Source organism: Cyprinodon tularosa, unplaced genomic scaffold, assembly GCF_016077235.1.
Source record: "Cyprinodon tularosa strain WSP-4 unplaced genomic scaffold, ASM1607723v1 ctg17, whole genome shotgun sequence".
NCBI lineage: Eukaryota > Metazoa > Chordata > Actinopteri > Cyprinodontiformes > Cyprinodontidae > Cyprinodon > Cyprinodon tularosa.
In genome coordinates, this window is record NW_024038531.1 from 4,742,302 (window position 1) to 4,766,644 (window position 24,343).

Here is a 24,343-nt window from a genome sequence, read left to right on the forward strand (position 1 = left end):
GGAACACACACACACCCAAAATCAGGGAGAGAGTGAAAGATTGGACCGAGGGAGGAGAAAACATAAAAGCCTTTACATGTACGTGGTAAGGAGGGATTATTTTTGTCATGATCCTTTATGACGCTGATTGCGGAGAGCTTGACAGGTGAAGAGTAGGTGTCGATTTTTGTGAACGGATTTGTGAGTGAGGATCATGGGCATGGCACGAAGGTGGTGGGCTTTACTCGCTGTTTTTTACCTGTGCAGCCTGCAAGCATCTGGTCGGCACCAAAGGAGAGGTAGGAAGACTTCCAGCTATTTGAATCAATCTTCTCAACAAAAAAATAAATAAAAATATTTATGAATACATCAGATTTCTCAGGCATTTATACATTTCACATCGTAATTGGAAATCGCGATTTGAGAAAGTATTTCTCCTGCAAAAATTTAATATTTTTTAAAAGTTCCAAGAGTTTATTAAATCAGGAATAAGATATAGATGGTGATGGATAATTTGTCTCTTATGGGCTGTTCTGAAAGAATGTGTTTTTCTTTGAAAGTTCTTAGGAAGACTTGATAGACATGGAACGATTAAATTCCACTGAAAAATGTCTGGGTTACTTACTGGATCAAGACTGAGGAAATTCCTATCCTAATAGTCACAGCTCATAATCTTTCAATAACATACAGCACCATACAAAACAACAGTGGATTATTTCTTTCAGCTTCTAATTAAACGTTCATCACCGGGCAGCTCTTTCACTGTTTTTGGAAGCTTATCTTTCTCCCAAGGAATTTTTTACAGCTTTTTCCAAGGAATAACACTTTTTTTATTCAGTATTTTCAAAGATCTAAAAAATCAGTTTAATTTAGACATGTAAATACACCATAAATAAGTAATAAATAATAACTTATTTTGTTTTTTGTTGCATTAAATTGCGTATTTTTTAGGTCAGCTAAGATTACCAAGAATATTTCAGTTTACAAAAATCCCACCTTTAAACAAACATCATAGTTTTCTAATGATACTGCCACCTGTGGCCAAAGCACAGAACTGTAGCACTCTTCAGCTCGGTCGCTTACTTCACACTCGTGCTTTACAAGTTTCTTTGTTTTTTTACTTTTTTCACCTGCTGTGGAGTTGCCATTGGTGTCTGATTTCAGCGGAAAGCAAGTCGCTTCTGAATATCTATCAAATCCATCCTAAATTTAAAGGTAGGAAAGAGGATTCTGTGATGGAAGATACACTATATTGCCAAAAGTATTTGCTCACCTGCCTTGACTCACATATGAGCTTAAGTGACATCCCGTTCCTAATCCATAGGGTTCAATATGACGTCGGTCCACCCTTTGCAGCTAGAACAGCTTCAACTCTTCTGGGAAGGCTGTCCACAAGGTTTAGGAGTGTGTTTATGGGAATTTTTGACCATTCTTCCAGAAGCGCATTTGTGAGGTCGCACACTGATGTTGGACGAGAAGGCCTGGCTCTCAGTCTCCGCTCTAATTCATCCCAAAGGTGTTCTATCGGGTTGAGGTCAGGACTCTGTGCAGGCCAGTCAAGTTCATCCACACCAGACTCTGTCATCCATGTCTTTATGGACCTTGCTTTGTGCACTGGTGCACAGTCATGTTGGAAGAGGAAGGGGCCAGCTCCAAACTGTTCCCACAAAGTTGGGAGCATGGAATTGTCCAAAATGTCTTGGTATGCTGAAGCATTCAGAGTTCCTTTCACTGGAACTAAGGGGCCAAGCCCAGCTCCTGAAAAACAACCCCACACCATAATCCCCCCTCCACCAAACTTTACACTTGGCACAATGCAGTCAGACAAGTACCGTTCTCCTGGCAACCGCCAAACCCAGACCCGTCCATCAGATTGCCAGATGGAGAAGCGCGATTCGTCACTCCAGAGAACGCGTCTCCACTGCTCTAGAGTCCAGTGGCGGCGTGCTTTGCACCACCGCATCCGACGCTTTGCATTGCACTTGGTGATGTATGGCTTGGATGCAGCTGCTCGCCCATGGAAACCCATTCCATGAAGCTCTCTGCGCACTGTTCTTGAGCTACATGAAGTTTGGAGGTCTGTAGTGATTGACTCTGCAGAAAGTTGGCGACCTCTTCGCACTATGCGCGTCAGCATCCGCTGACCCCGCTCCGTCAGTTTACGTGGCCTACCTCTTCGTGGCTGAGTTGCTGTCGTTCCCAAACACTTCCATTTTCTTATAATACAGCTGACAGTTGACTGTGGAATATTTAGGAGCGAGGAAATTTCACGACTGGATTTGTTGCACAGGTGGCATCCTATCACAGTTCCACGCTGGAATTCACTGAGCTCCTGAGAGCGACCCATTCTTTCACAAATGTTTGTAAAAACAGTCTGCATGCCTAGGTGCTTGAATTTATACACCTGTGGCCATGGAAGTGATTGGAACACCTGATTCCAATAATTTGGATGGGTGAGCAAATACTTTTGGCAATATAGTGTATATCCACCGGCTGTTTGTTTAGTTTTGAAGGCGTTAGTGCCCACCCCTTCGCAGAAGTTCTTTATGCTGGAAACGCCTCCACCAGTAATTTAGTATTTCACCTAGAGAGGCTGCAAAGTGCCAGGAAATCTCCATAAGAAGAAGAGTTTCTGCTGGCATTATCAAAGCAAGTCATATCTACAATTTGTTTGTGTGTTCTTGCTGCTGCATGTTTCCATCCATCCATTATTTCTCATGTCAAGCAAGGGTGCTGGTGTCTATCTCCAGCTGTCTACTGGTGAGAGGCGGGGGTAAATAATGGCTGGACGCTAATACAGGCCGGGGCTATAATTGGAACCAACGATGTTCCTGTGCAGTCCTCAGCAACCTCTGATAGTAACATGCAAGTACCACAGGGGGCAGTGTTTGCTAACGAATCCAATCCATTAGCTTGGGAATTCCCATCCTTAGCGCAGACAGTGCTGCAGACAGGAGGCCGGATAGTTTGGTTTTTATGACCGGCTGTGATGGCAGAACAGTTTCCATTAATTTATTTTAAAACTTTGTTTGGCCAAGAATCCATTCTGTGTCTTTTTTTTTTGTATTGCCGTGCAGAAAAATAGCAGCTGCTGGAAGATGTCTGAATAATGTTCTGTAAACCGTTATGCTAACTGTACTTTTTCAATAAATTAACCTAGTATTTTATCGGTTCAAAAATACACAATCTGTTTTTATTCATTCCACTGGTCGTCTGTCTGGGCCTCAGCCTCCCTCCAGTTACCAGCAATGTAACAAAGAAACAGAAAACAAAAATTGCCGCTTTTCTTCCCACAGCCCTCATTAAATAGTTTAAGCCCCTCACATCAGGCTCTCTTATTTCTGATTTCTTCTCATTAATCAGTTTTGTCCATATATTACCTCCACAAACAATTGATGTACAAAAACAAATAATTTTTACAACTTAATTCTTTTACACAGATTCATTGACTTATTCAATTACACCAAACTGGGTTTGAACCCAGCAAAGACGCAGCCAGACTGAAGATGACAAGTCCCCGTAGCATAAACACGTACACACACACACACACCCACACACCCACACACACACACACATGGCTAACCCCACTGAAATATTAAGTGTGCACCCTCAATACGCCAGCAGGTAACCAGGAACAGCTTGTGTGTTTCACGTTCATGGAGCTACTGGTCTCAGCGCGAGTGTATTGGTCCTCACAAACACAGTATAACAGGAATGTGTGTGTGGCGCGCAAAGTTAGAGAGGTTGTTTTAAGCGACGAGGTGGATTCGTCACAGTCACAATAACCATGACATGAAATGTTCATATCCTACAACAGGGATGTTCTTCTGGCAAACGGGTAGATAAATAAGGATCTCACCGAATTTGGTGGAAGCTGCATCTCGGTCGTTACATTCGCCATCTTCCCTCTAACTGTCTGCACCTGCGCTTGGGTTCAGAAGCCTGTTAAAGCGCAGTATTTTCAGCGCCCCAAGACCATAAAGTTCTGAGACGCTGATTGGCCATTAAATTCACCTAGCAATAGTACATGATTGACAGATTCTCTGCAAATGTGGGTCAGTCTGATCACAGCCCCCAGAACAGAGACGGTAGGAGTCTGTCTGTGGAAATCCACAAATTAATGAAAATAGATAGGAAAATTTAGTTTATATAATTTGTTTTGCTTATAGGTACACAGTCTAGAGAGTAAAACTGACATTTATGAGTTAATTTCTAAAAATATATTTTACGTTTCTCTCTTCTTATCAGGGAGGGCGGTGCCCCAGCGCCCCCTATGGGCCGGCCGCCACTGGCCTCCACCAGTAATTTAGTATTTCACCTAGAGAGGCTGCAAAGTGCCAGGAAATCTCCATAAGAAGAAGAGTTTCTGCTGGCATTATCAAAGCAAGTCATATCTACAATTTGTTTGTGTGTTCTTGCTGCTGCATGTTTCCATCCATCCATTATTTCTCATGTCAAGCAAGGGTGCTGGTGTCTATCTACTGGTGAGAGGCGGGGTCCATCCCAGGGCAACACAGAAACAAACACGACAATCAGCCATTCAAACACACACTCACACCTAAGGAGAATTTAGAGAAGCCAATTATCCTAACAGTCATGTTTTTGGACTGTGGGAGGAAGCCAGAGTACCCGGAGGGGACCCACGCATGCTCAGGGAGAACATGCAAGCTCCATGCAGAAAGACACCAGGCCGGGAATCAAACCCGCAACCTTATTGCTGCAAGGTAGCAGTGCTACCTACTGCTCCAGTGAACAGCCCGCTGCATGTTTCATAATTTAAAAAATATACAGTACTTACAACATAATTAAATATAACTTACCTGTCCAGCAGGAGCTTTGCGACCAAAGCATCCGTTTTCAGATCTTTTTTGCTCCTTCAGGGCACGTCATCTCCGAAAAGATTCTCCTAAACACACACTCAGCCAGCTCCATTCTATCGCCCTTTCTCTCCACTTATTAACTACATTGAAAAAATGCTTTTTCTTAGTGTTAGGTTTGTCAGGATTCTTTTCGGCCATTGATGTTCAAGTTAATAAAAAAGAGTGAACAAGCGTAGGAGTACCTCTTTGTGCTCGGGCATAATGGTGGACCGTCAGCTAAACAGCGTATGATTTACGCTTGGAGCCTAGGTTAACAACATACGCAAATTTTTTGATTGACGAAAAAATAGCCAATCCACTTTTCACAGTAGGCAAAATGAATTGGCTAATGTTTTGTAGGCCCCATCACGGCCAGAGTTTATGGATTCATTTTTTTATTTTTTTAGGGGGGCATAAGTGCAAGAATGCCATCCACCACTCAATTGGATGGCAAGTCATTTTAGATCAATCTAGACAACTTAAATTCTGAGAAAAATCCTCTTTCATACCTTTAACCCTTCGATTGTTTGCTAGATAGACTCAAACAGCTTGTGAACTTTTGACCCGAACTATATTCAGGGAAAACAGGCTACAGGCTTATAGATGCATCGGTGCTGAGCTACTGCGGTGTCAGTCTGCACATCGATCAATGTTTTAGTCGTAAATTTTAAAGATAATATTCAGCAAATGCGTACAAACTATATATGTAAATTCAGAGGTAATCAAAAACAAGTGTTCGATAAAAACAGTTTTTTCAATGTATGAAATGGTCACAAGTTTCTCCATTTACTATTTTTCCTGGAATTGTAACAGCAAAAAGTCAAACAAAATAGGCTTTAAGTTTAGAAAAACACTCTAACCATACATTGATCATAGTTTTTGTGATCAATAAACATTCAATAAAGTTGTTGGTTGATACATTTAAAGGATGGAAATGGTAGAAATTCTTAGTTTTGATCAATTCAACAAGGAAGAAAAATTATTAGGGCTGTCAGTTTTAAAGCGTTATTAACGCGTTAACTGCGTTAGACTATAACGGCGACATTTTTTTTAACGCATGTTAATCGCGCATCAAAACAAACGCACCGTTCGCTTGTGTTCTTTATTTTTCCGCAGCGCTCTCTGTACTGTTTGTTTTACCCTCGGCGCTTTCCGTAGCTTCAAGGAATGCTAAGTTTGCGGGAGAGTCCGCAGCGTAACAGACCCGTGCTTTGAATGGGCAAAAATGGCCAGCAGACAAGGTATCCTGAATGATATGTTTCTTTTTTAAGTTATGCCAGAAGGCTCTCTTGACAAAACCCAAGTCGTCTGTCTATGTTGTCCAGAAGAAACGAGCGTCTCACTGGCTTAGTGCCAACAAGACAAAGAAATGAACTAAGTCATGTGGAAGGCGCTGCTGCTGCACTTCCTGTTCAGACCAAAGGAATATTAAAGCATTTTGAAAATGTTCTACATGTAAAATGTTATGTTGCTGAGATGACTGCAAAGCCCAGTTATTGTAATTTCGTCTGATTTATTTATTATTTTTGTGAGTAAATTCATTTCATTTTAATTAAGTCTGTATTTCATAACGGAATGTGCACTTTATTTTAACATCTTTATTTTTGTCCTATGTTTGAGAAAAAACTTAAGCTTACGGAGTACTTTGAAGTACTGTTTACTGTTCTGTAGTTTTGTAAAGTTTTGGTGGAAGCATAACGCCTAATTTAAAATTTAGAATTTAAACCAGGATATTTTTATTCTAGTTTCTTAAAAGTGCTTGAAAAATTATGCTAATAAAAAAAAAAAAATGTATAAGCATGTGTTTTTTACATTATTGCACAATTGCATTTTTAAATGGTCAAATAAAATAAATAAAATAAAAAGATAAAATATGCGATTAATCTCGAGTTAACTGTTGATAATATGCGATTAATCGCGATTAAAATTTTGAATAGTTTAACAGCACTAAAAATTATATTTTACTCTTTTAATATTCATCTCAAGTCACTTTACAGAGATCATCCAAAACAAATCATAAAGACAGATTATTTAAAGGTTTTCTAAAAAAAAAAGCCCAGCTGATTGCATCCAGTCATTGACTTTGCAAAGTGTTGTTGACTTTGCAGCAATCCCTCACTCTGAGCATGTATGCAGTGATAGTGGAGAGACAAAACTGTCCTTTAACAGAAGCAAAAAAAACACAACTTAACCAGGCTCATTGTGAGCTGACTCTTGCAAACACTGATAGGGTTCAAAAAGTTGGAAGCAGACACAGAAGGAACACAAAAACACTGATCCATAAATACTTTCTGTTAGAAGAAATAAAGGTAAACTAGCTCAATAAGAGGCTTTGTCAGGAAAAGGATGAGTAACCTAATGAGCACTGAGCTCTTTTTCATGTCAAAAGAAAAAAAAGAGAGCATATATATATATATATATATATATATATATATATATATATATATATATATATATATATATATATATATATATAAAAGTAAACTAAAACAAATTTGTACTTATGAGAATTCAATAAAGTCAGTAATAAAGAAAGAGACTCAGAGGTATTGGTTGCATATATTTGTCCTCATTTATCTCTCAGCATCAGTTTTCCATTCGTTGAGCGTGACTCTATTGCAGCTAATTCTCTTAGAGATTGGACTCACGCTGGGAGAATAGATGTTGAAGCCTGTGTTTGCTCTGAAAATGCTGGAATTTGTATCCAAGTCACAAAAATACTGTCACTTGACTGGATTTTAACACTCTTTTGGGGCTGAATTAAAATGCAGAAGATGAGCTGCTGTTGTGGGGATTTCATTCTCTTCTCTGTCCTTTTCACCTTTCTCTAATGCACACAAGAGAGCTCTGGTCTGCTTTTATTTTGCATTTTTTTATGCATTTGTTTGGTTTTCCCTTTGTCTCGTCAAAAATCATCCCAGAAGCCAGGAACACTGTTTAGCCCAGCTAATTAATGCATCATTGTTGTTCTCTCATCTCCTTGCAAGCAGTTAGCTGGAGATTACAAGTTCCCCGCCTCTACATAATGACATACAGGGGAAGTCTGCCCATACAAACATTGATTGTATGGTGCACAAGAGGACAGAGGGGAGGTGTAACAAAAGGATCCATTAGGAATTAGCAGAAGGGAAGCTGAGACACTGTGATCAGACATCTGTACTAAAATGCATTCTAAGAATAGCTAGATAAATAGCAAGGACAACAACATTCACTTCAGTGTGATTATATGTTTTTCTAAATTAGAATGTTTTAAGATTTAAAAACTATATTTAGAGATGACTGTTTATACACAAGTGAAACAAATGACAGTATTTTGTGTTAGATAAAAGATCATACAAAACAAAACAACAACAAAGAACAGCTTGAATTGATGTCATCAACACAGGCCACCCCGTTTTAAAGGGCTAAGAAAATGTATTTTTGTTTATATGCTGCAGAGGCAATGCAGGTAATTATAAAACATGTAGGCAGTATAATTTTATCTGGTTCTTCTGTCTGCCGTGCATTCTTGCATTAACATTTTGGAGTGACTGTACTATAGGGCAGTGTTTCCCAACCCTGAGACCTCTGTCCTGCACGTTTTAGGTATCTTATTGTTGCATCAAAACAGAATCAAATAGATAATTAATGGGTTTCTGGAGCACTTAATTGCAGAAGAAGAGCTATAATTTAAAACAGGTGTGCTGGAACAGAGACATATCTAAACATGGCCGTGGGAAGTAGGGGTGCTGGGGTGCTGCAGCACCCCTTGGTGTGAGGGGTTAAAAATAAATATATAAAAAATACTTTTCACAATTTATACATTTCTTATGAATATTTTGTGAAATTATTTTGACTTTTTTATTTTACTATTACGTGTATTTAGATTTTAATTTTAATTATTTGGAGGCTTAATCAACACAAGTTAATGGAAGTTACGTTGTCATGGCAACGTCAAGAAAGCTAGGTGGTATTCCACTCGTGGTAGCAGACTAGTAAATTTACATGATCTAATGACAGAAAGGAGGAGGAAATATGGCACTGAAATGCATTTCGGATTTGTTCGCTTAGGAGAGACTTTATCCCCATGACCTCATTGTGCGCCTTGACATTTGGACACCTGTAACCAGGCAGGGCCCCCTGCCCGTAGCTCAAAGTAAAAGCATGGTGTCGCCGCATACTTTTATATCTAATCATGCACTTTATTGTAACCATAGAGTATTATTTTGATCTTTTGTTCTTTCTGTTATTGAGAACTGTTCAATAATGTAATGTAAATCCCTTTATTGTTCCACAATAGGGAAATTTACTCTCTGCAGTTGACTATCCCCTTGGGGAGCAGTCGGCTGCTATTGTGTGCTCAGGGACCCAGAGTGGAGGCTGTAGAGATTGCGTACTTGCAACCTTCTCAGAGCGCAAGTGCACTGCTTCAACCACTACGCCAACACTCCCCGGTAAAAAGGTTTAAATAGTATAATAATATAATTATTTCCTTGTGGTTTGCGTAAAAGGATTTTAAAGCTAATGGAGCCAGGTGCTACATAAACACAGTGACTCAGGTTCATGCCAGCTGACCAAATCTACATTGTTATAGTGTTATTGTGAAGTTTAATTAAGATCACATTTATTCACCTGAGAACTGATGTGTGTTAAAGAGCCTGGTTGCATGCACTGAAGTGTATATGACAATTAAGTAATGAATCTCAATCTATTTACTTTTTTTTTATTGTATTTTAAATAGGCCTGTAGGCTCGTAGGTCTTTTGTCCAAAAAAAAATATATATATATTTTCACAGCACCCCCTGTTCAAAAGTACTTCCAGTGGCCCTGTATCTAAAACATGCAGGGAAGGGGTCCCTGAGTGTCATGATTTAATCAAGAGCTCGGACCCACATGCAGAGAAACCATTGTAGAGAGACCAGGGAAAAACTTTAACAGGTTAATTGAGAAGCTTGTGGAGATTCTAGTGTTGCTCTGAACACTGCTCAACCGGAACAGAAAGGTAAGGGGAAGACACTGCGGTTAGTTCAGGTTTAGTGGGAAAATTGAATCTCGAACTTGAAGAGGAGAAAAGGTTTGCAGACTCACGTTTCCAGAAAAGTTGTTGACTCTTTGACTCCAGTCGATGTGGGGTGTTCCAGTGTTTGTCTCATTCGGTGGAGGGCGGAATGGGTTTACCCAGAATGCAGTTGTTTGTAGGAGAACAGAGAAATTGATTACCACTCAGATTTCCTGCGGTACTTGAACGGACTGTGGTGCAGATGAATCCCTTGCTCAGTGTGAAACTCAAACGATCCCTTGGAGGGAAGTAGATACAAACCCCCAGTTTGAATCCCCAGCTCAGTTTGAGGCCCAGTTGATCCTTCCAGGGAGAGAAGGTCCAAAACGTCCAGTTCCTTCCTGCCGAGAGGCAAAGACAAAAATGGCAAGATTAAAACTCAGGTTGACAAAAACTCAGTTTGACTCAGCAAAACTCAGCTTGGCTAGAGTACTCAAAACTGGCAAACACTCTGGCGTCGAGGTAGTGGCAGTCAGCAGCTTAAGAGCACCCGTTAACGAGGAAACCCTTTGCAGGTGTGTGAGGAGGTGAATCAGGACCAGGCGCCCCCTGGTGGAGCAAGGAAGACAAACACACAAAACACAAGACAGGAGTCCTAACACTGAGGACCAGGGTTGGGAGCCAGTGCTGTAGAGGTTGAGATTGAGAAGCATGTTTTTAGAACAGAAACCAGATTCCTGTTTTGATCTGTTCTTGTGGTTATGAAAGCATGTAATAAAGTTGAAACAGTAAAACTCTGGCAATCCGTTTGATTCAATAAAATATGTTAATGAGTACATTTTTAATACAACAACTCTTGATGGAAATATTACCAATGTTATACATTTGAGCAGAATTCTGAGATCATCAACATAGTTTATTACTTTCCTTTATTCTTTTTTTTTCCCCCAACGGCAGCTTGTATAAATACAAAAATGTAGGCCCTAAAATTAAGCCATGTGTTAGTGTATATTTCCCTTTGCTATTGAGCTTTTCAATTTGCTGTTAGACATAACTTGAATCACCAGGCAGCAGTTCTGGAGATGGCTGTCATTATGCATTTATTAAACAAAACTTAATGGCTGATATCAGTGGAGGCTGCTGGTCTCTGAAACAGGGGAGGCTCAGTGGTGTTAATTAAATCCAAACATGATGTATTGCTTTTACAAATGTTGAAACACATGAAACACACGACAACACCTGATGAAAATAGCTGCTGTGAAGCTCTATGAAATAATAAACTCCTGAAACCACAGCAAGAGTTCAGCACAAGACGGCTGCTCTGACTGAATGATTGATCTTTTCTCTCTCCTCTGAGTCACAGGAGGAAAACCTCCCCCATGTCTGACCAGTCAGTCAAATATCTTAGCATTTTGGCCAATCGCCATCAAGCAGCCAGCTTTCACTGCTACCATATTACCCATTCCTTTAGGAACTGTTATTGAGGTGACTTTAATTATTATTGTTGTTAACAATATCACAGCCAGTTGAAAACTGTAATAATAATAATCCCTTAAATACTTCAATACTTTTTAAGCTCTTGTTGCATTTTTTTTATGTTAGCTTGCATGTAAACAGCAACAAAGAGGTGATTTTTTTTCTGTTGTGTTTTTAATTTTATTTCTGTCTTATACAAGTGACCATAAATTGTTATAGTTCTCCCGTTTTGGACTTTGAGTTTTCATTTATCTTAATCATTCTGTCTTCTTGATCCTTGGTTTAATTTCCATTTTGTCTTATATTTAAGCAGTCTTTGTCACAGTCTTGGTTCTGTTATGTTTTCTTTTGAGTATTAAGTTTTACTTTGCTTCATGTTTTCTAGTTTTAGTGGTTTAATTCTTACTTTGCCCTATTTTTTGGTTATTTTTCAGTTTTCAGGTTTTTATTTGTTGCCCTCTGCTGTTCTCCTTTTTCCCTAGCTCCTTTCCTGTCTGCTCTCTTCACACCTGCTCCCAATCTGCTTCTTAGTCCTCTCTTTGTTCTTTCTCCCATAAATAGACTCTTTGTGCAGTTCCTCAGTGCTAGTTCCTCGTCATGATTGTTTTCCCCTGATGTCCCCATGGTTTCTGGTTTGTTTAACTTTTTACTTGTTGTATTTTTTGGGATTTTTTGGATTTCTGCCTCAGTTGTTTGTTTACCTCGCATTAAATCTACAAAACTTCACCTCTGCCTCCCTGCCTCTGCATTTGGGTCCACAAAACATCAACCAAATCCTGCCAGTCTTTAGTTATCTCTGTTGCCCCCTTGTGCCTGTCTCCTATCCCCTAGCTCCCTTCTAGTCACTTCTATCCACACCTGCTCCATATCAGCTGAGTACCCCAGTCTTTGTTCTGTCTCCCGTATATAGTCTCTGTGCAGTTCTTCAGTGCTGGTTCCTTGTTGCTTGGTTCCATGTGTGGTGTTTCCCCTGGTCTTTTGGTTTCTAGTATGTTTTGGGATTTTGTTTCTGTTTCCCTTTTTATTTCATTATACCTGCAATAACTCATCTCAGCCCCCCTCATCTCTGCATTTGGGTCCTCAACCAACTTCCGCCCATGCTGACATACATTCTCTTTACTACACTTTTAGCACTAGCATTTTTACTTACAATTAGCAATAGCATGCTGACCTTGGTTGGGTTTTTTTATTAGCTGAAGTGAAATTTATGCTCCTTTTAAGGCACACACTAATGCAAATAATATAGTGATGGTGAGATGAGGCCCCATGAGGCATTGAACCATTTGGCAAAATTGCTTCAATGATCCCCACAGTTCATGATGCCTCATGAACATGTCACCACCTACTGGTGGGTTGCATCACTACATTTAGCAATATGATCTGTTATATCTGCAATTCTGCAAAATTAAAGGTGTTATTCATTTTTATTCGGAAATAATAATTTTTCCACGGTTTCGGGCTTCAATCTATTTCTTTTTTTACATACAACTTTACGCACCTTTGAAAGCATAAACTCACAAGGCACTGAAAATGCTGGCGTGCATAAAAACACAAGTAAGCTGTGGCAGGTTATCCTGAGCTACAGGGGTAGACAGGGTGTCTGCCTCACGGACTAAAACTGGTAGTTGGTTCCACAGGAGAGGAGCCTGATAACTAAAAGATCTGCCTCCCATTCTACTTTTAGAAATTCTAGGAACCACTAGTAAACCTGCAGATTGAGAGCGAAGTCCTCTCTTAGGAACATAAGGAACAATCAGATCTCTGATATCAGATGGAGCTTGGCCAGGGGCGTTGCTAGGCACAAAGCTTTACTGGGGCACTGGCCCCCTACCGCATATGCCCCTCCTTCCATACACAAACACAGACAAGCACACTGCCCCACCCTGATACATTCCTACCAAAATTACCAGTTGAGATATTAATGAGTGTAAGAGCATATTTGTTTTAACAAACATGAACATTTTCAACACTGCAGCTATAAAAAATAAAATGTTTCCTTGTACACATTCTAAAGTAATCATTAATTCCTAGGTTTCAGAGTTTTAGTTGAGGGGAAAGTTTAACTCAACCCGAACTAAGTTTTTCTTTTATTTTTTTAGCATTAAAGTGTACCTCCTATTTTTCATTTTTGCAAAGTGGTCAATCACTAGACTGTGCCTCAGCTTAGAAAGTTCTTCCTTTTCAACTGATAAAATAGCAAGATGATGGAGCCTGTCTTGTCCCATTGTGCACCTCAGCCAAGTGTGGATCCTTCTCAACACACTGAATGACCTTTCACAACTACAGCTGTTGATTGCGATTGTGAGGGAGATCTGGATGACCTGCGTTAGTGTGGGGAACATGATGTTATCAAGCAAGTTGAAAACACACTGCATATCCTTGATGACAAGGCTTTTCTTTTCAACCAGGAAAAGCTTTGAAACCATTTTGAATTAAATGAAAGTTTTTTTTTACTCCAAATTTGTCCTGGGGATTGTGGGACAACTTCACTTGTTTAGGACCATCATGCTTTCCCGCTAAGTCACTAATGTCCCCTTCTTGTTTGTGGAAGCTGGTTGTTGCTCCCTCATCACCTTCATGGTCCTGTCTCTCCTGTCTCTCACCTGTCTCTTGCCTGTCAGTCTCACCTCCTCCTCCCTTTCCTACTCCAGCACCTTCATTCTCATTCTCTACAGCAGACATTAAAAAACGTTAATTTATAATTATGTAAATATCTATTATATTGTTTATAACGTTTCTAATGTAACTAGTTAGCTTAAATCACTAATTCATCACGGGACCTTACCTCCCTCTCTCTCATCTTGTTTTACTGCTTCCCTGTCTCTGCTTCGTGTGAGGAATTTCCTGATATCCATCTACGAACCAATGCAGTAATTTTCAGTTAGTAGCCTATAAATCATGTGGTTTCACTGGGAAAATAATAAAATTGCATGGTAAGAAACGTTACCAGAACTAGAAATGCGTCGCGGCCGCACAGTGTCCCATCCAACTCAGTTGAGAGCAGCGCGTTAATTTACCAGCAGTTCATGCAGTGACATGCGCTGACGTGGGGGCGCTAATACATCCTCAATTTGGAGTTACCAACACACTTGCTGCGCATTTGAGTAGAAATATACGTCTCCTTCCGTTGGAATTATCTAAATTGATGCATTAAAAAAAATGTATCACTGTTGCAAATATTCATGAGATTTATACTGGGGCACAGCTCATTTATACTGGGGCACGTGCCCCAGTAAATGGGGTCTGGCGACGCCGATGACTTGGCCATTTAAGGCTTTATATGTGAGAAGGAGGATTTTAACCTTTTAAAGCCTGAACCATGAAATAATTGACAGAAGATTCTAATTTTCCAAAATTAGAATTGTCATTGAACTTTCTGACAAATGGAATAACAATATAAATTTTGTATCTGTTAAATTACATAATTTATTTGCATCAATTTTGCTACATTACGCTCTTCGATATCATCTTTTATATGTTTTCTGTTCACTACATGTGTCTGATTATGTAAGTCTGGGTTTCAAGAACAAAAACATCACACTGATGTTGCAGAAGTTTCAAAAACACAGATATTCAAGTTTTTTTTTTTTATTTATTAGGACAATGCACATTCAGCAACATGTCAGCATAAAGCATCAATGTAAAAATGCAAGAATTATCACAACAGCTAATTTGCATCCGCTGTCCTAAGGCAGGTAAAAACAGTGAACATTAAACAAGACGCTACAGGAGAGAACAGAGTGGACACAAACAGATAAGATGCCAATAACATAAAATTACAATAAAATAGGTTAACAATAAAATGAGGTTAACAGGCCCATGGAAACAGACCAATTTACCTGTGAAAACATGTCTGGTTAGTTTTCAACCAATGCTTCAAGGAGAATTATATGATGCACTTGGCTTTAAAGGTCTAAATTCTATTGTGGATTTAACAGGAAGCCAATGAAGAGACGCCAGTATAGGAGAGATATGATCTCTCTTTTTAATTTTCATCAGGACTCTGGCTGCAGCATTTTGGATCAGCTGAAGGCTTTTAACTACAGTTTGTGGACTTCCTTAGAGCAAAGAATTACAATAGTCCAGCCTTGAAGGAACAAATGCATGGACTAGTTTCTCAGCATCACCCCTGGACAGGAGATTTCTAATTTTTGCAATATTCAATTCTATTCTAGAAACCTCCTTGATTTGGTTTCTAGAATGACAGGTCCTGATCAAAAACAACACCAAGATTTTTTACTTTAGAATCTGAGATCAGTTTAACGTTAAGAGACATACAGGTTTTTTATCTTCAAGACATGCCTGTAATCTATGTAATGGGTTAGCTTCATCAGATTTATAGATAGATATAGCTGAGTGTCATCATGATATCACTAAATGTAATAGATATCAAAGTCCTTCGCTGCATATAGCTCTGGATAAACAGAAACCTTTAACCCCCAGAATAATGCTCTAAGCTACATGCATGTTTTTTTTTTTTTCTTTTGTAATTGCAATACAGAAATTTGCAGTCAGCTGCTGTACAGCACAATATCCTGTGTTATTATATCCCAGGCATCATGCTTTAGTAGGTTACGAGGGGACGCTATGATTGAAATAATTCCTGCTGCTTTCAGTTAGCTGCCCCTCCTTTGTGATAACTTGTTTTTTGTAATTTTCTCTGTTGATCATGTTCCAGCATTTTTCTTTCTGCCATATCAGCCTTCCTCAGCTGTCCTCAGCACTCTCTGCTGCAACACATTTAATTAATCAAACACACATGATCCATTTCCTGTATTCTTCTAAATCAGTTATTTCTTCTTTGCATTTATATATATATGTTTTTTTTTTCTTTTCTTCTGTCAAGTAATTATTTTAGCTTGTGTGTGAAGCTCTTTAAGTATACAAGCTTTCCTTGTCTTTTGAGATTGTTTAGTCAACCTCATGTTATCAGACTGGTTCTATTCAGTGATCAGAACTGGTTGTAGCTGGTTAGATTGAACCAAAAAAAATGTGGTTTTATCTGATTATTTATTGAAACGCAAAACGTAGAAAGAAGGAAACTGTGAGAGGCAAACAGTTTTTCACTACAGACCAAATATATTATCTATAGACATCTTCACAATTTCGATTGCATGAAAGTTATTGCTGTTGACTTGTAGTTTATTAGTTTCACACTGGAATCCCTTTAGGGATCTGTGATGTTTTTTTTCTTCCCATCCTCTTTTTTTCCAGTACTCTGACTTCCCTCTATGATCCAGAAATATCAGAATCAGGATCAGGTTTATTGCCATTGTTAGTGAAGGAGTTCACAAACTAGGAATTTTTTATGGTACAATCGTGCAACATGAAACATATAATATGGAATAGGTAAATAAAATTATAAAAATATCTAAAACACTGTGGGTATAAGGCATGCAATAAAATAGACTAATATATACACTTAAGATAAAAATATGGATATAAAATATAAAAAGTAAAATAGCATCTTACAAGGAGTGCAAATAGAACAATATTTATATTATCCAGATTTATTTGTGTTTGAACATAATGCTTACAAGCTTTAAATTCCCACTGTATATATTTTTTTTTCTTTGGGCCTTGCTTCTGCATTAATACATTTCTATAAACGTCTGGAGCAAGTTAAATGTTTATAAAATCGATTCACATTTTTAAAACATAAGTTGATTGACTGGATGCTTTTCTCCTGTAATGAAATCTATTAAAATTGTGTAATTATTGTTGCTGCTGATAACTAAATAATTATTTGGTTTGGTGAGCATTTTGCTTCTCTTTACTGCTGCTATATTTTCATTTTAATGTTTTAGTTCTTTGAAGATACGTCTGGAAATGTCTGTTAAAGCCCATTTCAGGCCATCTGCTGCTTTATTATGTGGCTGGTATGTTTGACTAATGATATGCAGATGACCTGCTGATCTCTGACTGCTGCACTGTTTTTCTTCTGTTGCTGTTCTTTCTATATTTGGAGGACTTGGGGGCTTGAAGGCAGGATTGCAGAGGCCGTTTAGTCTTCATTGAGAGGAAATATGTGTAAGCCCTTCTTGTGCGTGACGTGGAACGCCACTGGAAGATGCATGAGAAGATGCATGAGTTTAAGTGCATTCATATTTTTTTTGTCTGCCTGCATCTCAAGCACTGCAGACCAGAGATGGCAAAAGTACTCACTTTCCGTACTTGAGTAAAAGTACAGATACTTGTGTTAAAAAATACTCTGGTAAAAGTGGAAGTACTGATTAAACTTCTTTACTCAAGTAAAAGTAACAAAGTACAGGCTTGTAAATTTACTTAAAGTATAAAAGTAAAAGTAGAAACCACTTTTTTCATGCCGTTGCCTACATTTTAAATGGATGTCTGCCAATAGGACTAGATCTCCGTTGTGTTCATTTTCAATCATCTCGTCGTCCATGCTACTATGCTAACGCCACCGCCACCAAGCTGCAATGATTTGCCGCGAATGAATACCGCCGAATCTGTCGATTCATCTTGTAGTGGTGCGTCAAATGCAACGTAGATTCCCATCCAATTAGATTGAATTTGGTATTGATGACGTGAAAAATAGTAACGGTAACTCCATTGAAATGCTTCAAAACTAAAGTAACGAGCCAATTTTTTTAAATGTAAGGAGTAGAAAGTACAGATATTTGTGTAAAAATGTAAGGAATAGAAGTAAAAAGTCGCCATAAAAATAACCAGTAAAGTAAAGTAAAAATATCAGAAAAATGTACTTGAGTACAGTAACGAAGTATTTTTACTTTGTTACTTCCCATCTCTGCTGCAGACCCATGCTGAGGCCTCAAGGCTGCAGTTGTAAATCAACTGAAATATTTGAATCTGCATCATTTTTATCTCTCAGATTTAAGATCATTATCTTTCCCAAGTAGGTTATGGGGTTAGTACACTTTATATTTCTGTTTATTTTAGTTACAAATGAAATAAACAAACAAATATTTAATAGCAATCAGGAAAATCTGTTTTTCTATGTCGTTATTCTAGTTTTGGATCTAACCTGACCACTTAACCTGTTGATGTTTTTTTAAGAGTGAAATGAAAACCTATTTGAATAAGAAAGCATATTAATTCTAGTACATTAAAGGTTGTTTTATGACCAAGTCTTTTGTGACTGTAAATGTATTTTATTTGTATTGTAATTTTGGGAAGCACTTTGTGACCTCTATGTTTCTGAAAGGTGCTATGGATGGATGGATGGATGGATGGATGGATGGATGGATGGATGGATGGATGGATGGATGGATGGATGGATGGATGGATGGATGGATGGATGGATGGATGGATGGATGGATGGATGGATGGATGCTTTATTAACCCCCAAGACGGGAAATCCACCTGCCTGACAGCAATGATACAAACATATAAAATAGGGTAAAAAAAAAAAACCCATCAAATTACATTAAAAAATAATCATAATAAAAAAACTAAGTCCTTCAAGAGGCATTAAACTGTCTAATGGCGGCCAAGGCAAAATATCTTTTGCATCTCTCGGTTCTGTTTCTCACAGAGATCAGTCTAGAACTTCACAGTAATGTATAAACTTTACACACCACTGTTGTTATTTGGTTTTTTGTTTTTTTATGGAAAAACTTGTTTCACTCTCACTGGCCCATTTACCTCCAACCCAAGCTGTTTAAGAAATATGAATCTTTAAAAAAAAAAATCACAGCTGTTTTATTATAAGCAGCCATTACCGATAGAGCAGTAAAGTGCCACAGGAGCTTTTCCAGCAAACAGCAGCATTGTATAGCATATCTTATTTAATGTATATATCCAGCTTAGTAATCTCAAATGTCATGTAGCAACAGTCTGACTCTTGTTTTCCTGTTTTCTTTTACAATATAATTTCTAATCCAATTGGAAACATGTCCCATGCTGTCCTCCTGTTTGCATTAGTATTGACCCAAAGAAATTACATTTTGCTGTTGCTCCAATGATTGAACTCCCACCTCTAGGTCGGTTTATGGGGCAAATTTTAACTTTGCCACAAACAAATGGTTTAAATCCTTAAATAAAACGAGGTTCAATAGAATAACAGCTAATATTAAGAGCTAAAGAAATCAAGAGGATATATTATATGGGGAGGGATTAGACTAGGGGTCTAAAACCTGCAGCTCTTTGGATCTCCAAACACTCGATAGTGACTAAAAACTATAAAGAGAAAACTAATGGTTTTGAATACAGCATTTAACAAATAAAAGATGAGTTTATTTTTTTACATGAAATAACCTATACACTGGAAAAACGATCTAGAAACAAGTTAAAATTTCCTGAATTAAGAGTATTTACCCTTAATTTGAGCAGGTTAATTAGATATTTTGCCAATGGAATGAGTATTTTTACTCTTAAAATAAAATATTTAGATAATATGCAATTAAAATAAGACAACGCAACAGCGTTTTTCTTATTTTAAGCGTAAGTTGTCTTGTTCCATTGGCAAAATATCTCTTTTTACCTCCTCAATCCAAGAAAAAATGCACTTATTTGAAGAAAAAAATGACTTATCTAGATTTCCATTTTTTCCAGTGTTGAACAAAATCCCAAATCAGTGTTTCCTCCATAAAAATGCAAATAAACTGTTTAAAATAGCAACAGATTTTCTATTACGGATATTTAACAAGTATAAGGTGTGTGTTATTTAAAGGCCATGTTGTATTTGCTGCTCTACATCATTTTTATTTTGCTGGGTTCAGTGTAAAATGTAAAATGCTGTGTGGATTTGTAAGGTTGCAGACTTTAAGGCCTGGTAAAGATGGCAAACTGTCATTTTTCAGGTGATATAAAGTCAAGCAGTTACAGACCCTGAGACAGCATTTTTTATGTACTTTAATAGAAGCCACTGTTATATTTTTCTAAATTCCACATTCCACATTAAATTTTTACACGGTAGGTGTAGTTTCCATCCTGTACCTTCCATAAAAAACCCTCCTGTTTTCCACCTCTGTCTATAGTTTGACTTGATATCCTTTCTTATGTGCTAGGTGGTCAAACCGAGATGTGAAAAAAAAATCAAGGTTTTGCTCAGTCGCCCATGAAGGGACCCTTATGGCCATTTACGATACTCGGAAGGGAGATCAAGCGGGCAATGAATCCCACCTAATGCTTTTCATCGGTGTAACTCCAGAGCAGGAATGGGAAACCTATTTGAAACATTTTCTCTGATGTTCAATCATATTTTGAAGTTAGAAACATTTCTAGCTTGGATTCCCACCTAACAATGTAGGGCTGCAAAACTAAGGATTATTTTGCAAATGGATTCATCTTTTTATTAAGATTAATGATTATTTGATCTATCAATAAATTAATAATTTGAATAGCCAAAGATTCTTTAAAGACGATTTTTTTACTAAATGAAACCAGGTGAAACTAAATCTCTTAGATGCAAAATGTTTATATATTTTATTTGCAGTTTTGATATAATTAAGTGTCAGCTAAAACCATGTTTTACAGTCTCTATATTCCAGGTAATGATTAATCGATTACCAAGCTAGCTTACGATTTCAATAATCGATTAATCCGATTAATTGTTTAAGATCTATAATAATGTTACACTTTGTTCATGTTTTGGTGCATCTGATGGAAACAATCTGTTTCATTTGAAATTTGAAATGAAACAGATTCTGAAATCTGTCAGTTTAATACATGAATCTTTTTATATCTGTCATGGATATGTTTTAAATAAAGAATAGATTTATGCAATTTAATGTGATCTCCGTACAGAATTTTTTTTAGGAAATAAGGGTAGAAACAAATATCTACTGTCATATGAAGCAAGAAAATACATGATTCATTCATCTACTTATGAGTAATATTATTTTGTTTATGTTTTGATGCTGCCCTGCAAAGGGACTCTATATAAGGGGTTAAAACCCAGCTTATGCCCCTGCTGGTTTTTGACACATTTGGCTGGAGAGAGCTTTCAGATAACCGGCAGATTACACATAATGGGCCACTATTTGTACAATTATCATCCTAACTCTGGTTCACAGGGATAAGGATTCTCTGTGCATCTGAAATGTTGGCTGTGTTGTGAAAGCATTACCCAGTCTGGAACCAAACCAAGCTGAAGGCAGGTGCACATGGAGATTAGAGGCTTTGGCTGACCTCATAACTGCAACCTGAAGCTGAATATGGCTCTTTTTGGCAGAGGGGAGAATTATTGCTGCAGAACTAACAAGGCAGCTTTATAAGATGAAGAGGTATTGTAAAAGAGCTGGATCCAAATTCAGATGAACCCAAGTGCTTTTATTGTGCAATGTTTCTCATTAATATTTGTGTTGCTTATAAAACACCAGAACACAGGAGGCTGTGGAGAATTTTCAGCAGATTATGGAAAAATAAAAGATAAAACCGGCAAAGGTAAACGGTAAAGACTTAATTGATGAATTTGCTCTGTGTTGACAAATATTATGTTGTCTAGATTATGTTTTCCTGCAAAAAAGCCAAATATTTCTTTGAATTAAAATAAATACTTAAAAAAGTATAGTTGTATTTGTTTAGATATAAGGAAAGTTGTACACTTTAGTTTTAATATTCATGTTAATTATAGTCTACAGGTATTTTTGTAAAATTCAGACTCATCACTGCAAACTGAGTTTTGATCTAAAGAGTTTAAATGCATCCAACCTTATAATAAAATGGAAAAAGTGGGCTGATTGATTTGACTGATTTCTGGTTTTGATAAACAAACCAGTATACCAATTTAGGCTTGAAAACCTTTCTTTACATTTCAGAAGAAATCTATTTCAAAAAAGTAGATTCTATCGGCTCATTTTGGCTATTCAAACCATTAATATGAACTTTTAAAAAGTCTGCAAGAATTAAATTGTATCATTTCCTTTTTTTTTTAGAGGGGATTGTTTTGTGTTTGTAAATATATATATAATAACTTTTTGGCATTTGTTATTACATCCTTTTTTTGTTTTTGTTTTTTAGAAAAAAAGTCTAATTTAACTTAAATTCTCTCCTCTCGGAGAAGCACCACATGCAATCATTGTTGCATCACATTATGTGAACGATGCAAAAGGGTCTGTTTTTGCATGCAGAAGTTTGCATGCAGAAGTTTGCATGCAGAATTTTTAAAAAAAACAGCACATTTGCTCAGCTTTGGCTAATATTAGCATGTTTTTTTTTGCAGCTACTGCAGCTAATGACAAATTTCAGCATACATCCAGTCAGTTCTGTGCATAAATCACCTGTTACAAGTTTAACACTTTAGCCATCATAACTTTTTCGCTGCTATCTGCACCTAGAGCCTTCGACACACGATGTGCAGTGCAACAATTAACAATTAAAACCTAAATTGTAAAAAAAATAATAATAAATACAGTGGACAGCCTTTGATGTTCTGCAAACTGGGCACGTATAAAATAGAAATCTTATAAAAAATAATTGGTCATTTTAATTGCTGCATGATTTAATTGGGCTGCAGCTGGCATGAAATAACACCAACAACAAGCATCAGGAGCTAAATTGACTTAATTCCTCAGATGCTGATTAATTAAAGACACCTTCTGGACCCCAATCGAATGCTTCGATTCAGATCAGGGTATTAGCTGCACTGCTGAGAGAAACAATGCAAATCCAGAGTTTCCTGTAGCGAATATAATTCCCTTTTTTCTTTGTCCTTTTAAGTAAGTTTTCTTTGCCACAGCTGACTTCTCCTGCCATTAGTGTCATGTTAGATTACTATTGGAATGCCTGCTGCAGTTTGAATCGGTTGTAACCATAAGGTTCTATTAGAGAAAGTTTTAAAGGCAATTATTAAGTTACGGTTACATCAGCATAATACAAGAGAAACTAATAAATGCATGTTGAATAAAGTCATTCAAATTGTCTGAGTTCACTACATGTGCATATATTGGCAAATCGGCAGTGAGCCAATACGTTTTTGTGGTTTTTGTAGAACTTTTATCATAGAAAAGAGGGCAGAAGCTGTTTAATTCCACCTATACACGGACATTTTAGATTACTGAACCCCTGATCTGCTTTTTAAATTAATAAGCAGTTTTTTTTTCATTTGCTCTGAAAGCCGCAACCGTGGAGCTACTGGAACAGTAGCAACTGTGCATCAGGTCGAAGACCAATTACCCTCTTCTCAGCTGGAGCCAGAGCCTTTGCCACACGCATAATACTTTAACTGTAATGAATCTGTGTTTACTCAACCTATGGCCCACCCACGCCCTTGCCTCATTAAATAATGTGTTTCTTAATTTCTTGAACACAAAGTGTGCTTGTCTAATTTAATTTCCTGTTCCTATGTCTACCAGCTCTGTATCCAGCGGCTCACTGGATAAAGCGTGGGGCGTATTCCCTGATCAACCCCACATTCCTGCAATCAGAGGATGATTCTAAGCTCCTTTATGAGGTCAGTTCAGATCAGCAGACAGAACTCTTCATCTGCAACTTGTGTGCTGCAAATCATTAGTAGCAATGTGAAATATGTGCTTATCTAAACACTTCCTGACTGATTTTGCTTGACATCCAATGTCTGCAGTACACTTCCCATTTAGGTAGAGTCGTATGGGTTTAATCTCACTTGGAATCCAGTTTGGTCTGTTTATTTTTAATTTTTTTGGCAGATTCTTCTTGCTGGAATGCAGATCCGGGGCGAGGAGCACAACCTGCTGATCCCAGATGAGGAGCTGGCCTCTCTAAGGAGTGTGAAAAAATTGGAAGTTATCTGTGAGGATGTTCTGCCAAAGAAGCTCTCTGATATCCAGCGTCGGATGGCGGAGTTGGCCGACCGGCGGCAACATCTCAGCTGGCAGGACTTTGAGCGAACAGTGCTGACTTTAGTCTACACCTCCCAGATACTGGCTCAAATGAGCGACCAGAACCAGAAAGAGCTGTGGATGGAGGCAATGGTGCAACTGGTCCGTGCTCTTCAACGAGACCTCAAACCCTTCTGAGGAAAACTCAAATCATAGCAAATTTAAATCAATATTTTACTTGTTTATAGCATATTAACAGCCTATGCCCAGTTTTTACAGTTGCTATGCTACAAATGTGGCTTTACCAAAGTGCCAGTGCCGTCTTTTTT

The 24,343-nt window shown here is 37.9% G+C and overlaps 1 protein-coding gene across 1 annotated transcript; it reads left to right on the forward strand.

The window, feature by feature from the left end:
- On the forward strand, positions 1–24,343 carry LOC119781049 (protein FAM180A). The gene is made up of 3 exons (XM_038281373.1): positions 1–278; positions 23,571–23,668; positions 23,883–24,343. The coding sequence occupies exons 1-3, from the start codon at positions 194–196 to the stop codon at positions 24,210–24,212; spliced, it is 513 nt and encodes a 170-aa protein (XP_038137301.1). The 5' UTR covers positions 1–193; the 3' UTR covers positions 24,213–24,343.

Coding starts and splice junctions, on each gene's coding strand:
- LOC119781049 (XM_038281373.1), top strand. CDS start 194: ATGGGCATGGCACGAAGGTGGTGGGCTTTACTCGCTGTTTTTTACCTG. Junction 279..23,570: donor TGGTCGGCACCAAAGGAGAG/GTAGGAAGACTT, acceptor TATGTCTACCAG/CTCTGTATCCAGCGGCTCAC. Junction 23,669..23,882: donor ATTCTAAGCTCCTTTATGAG/GTCAGTTCAGAT, acceptor TTTTTTTGGCAG/ATTCTTCTTGCTGGAATGCA.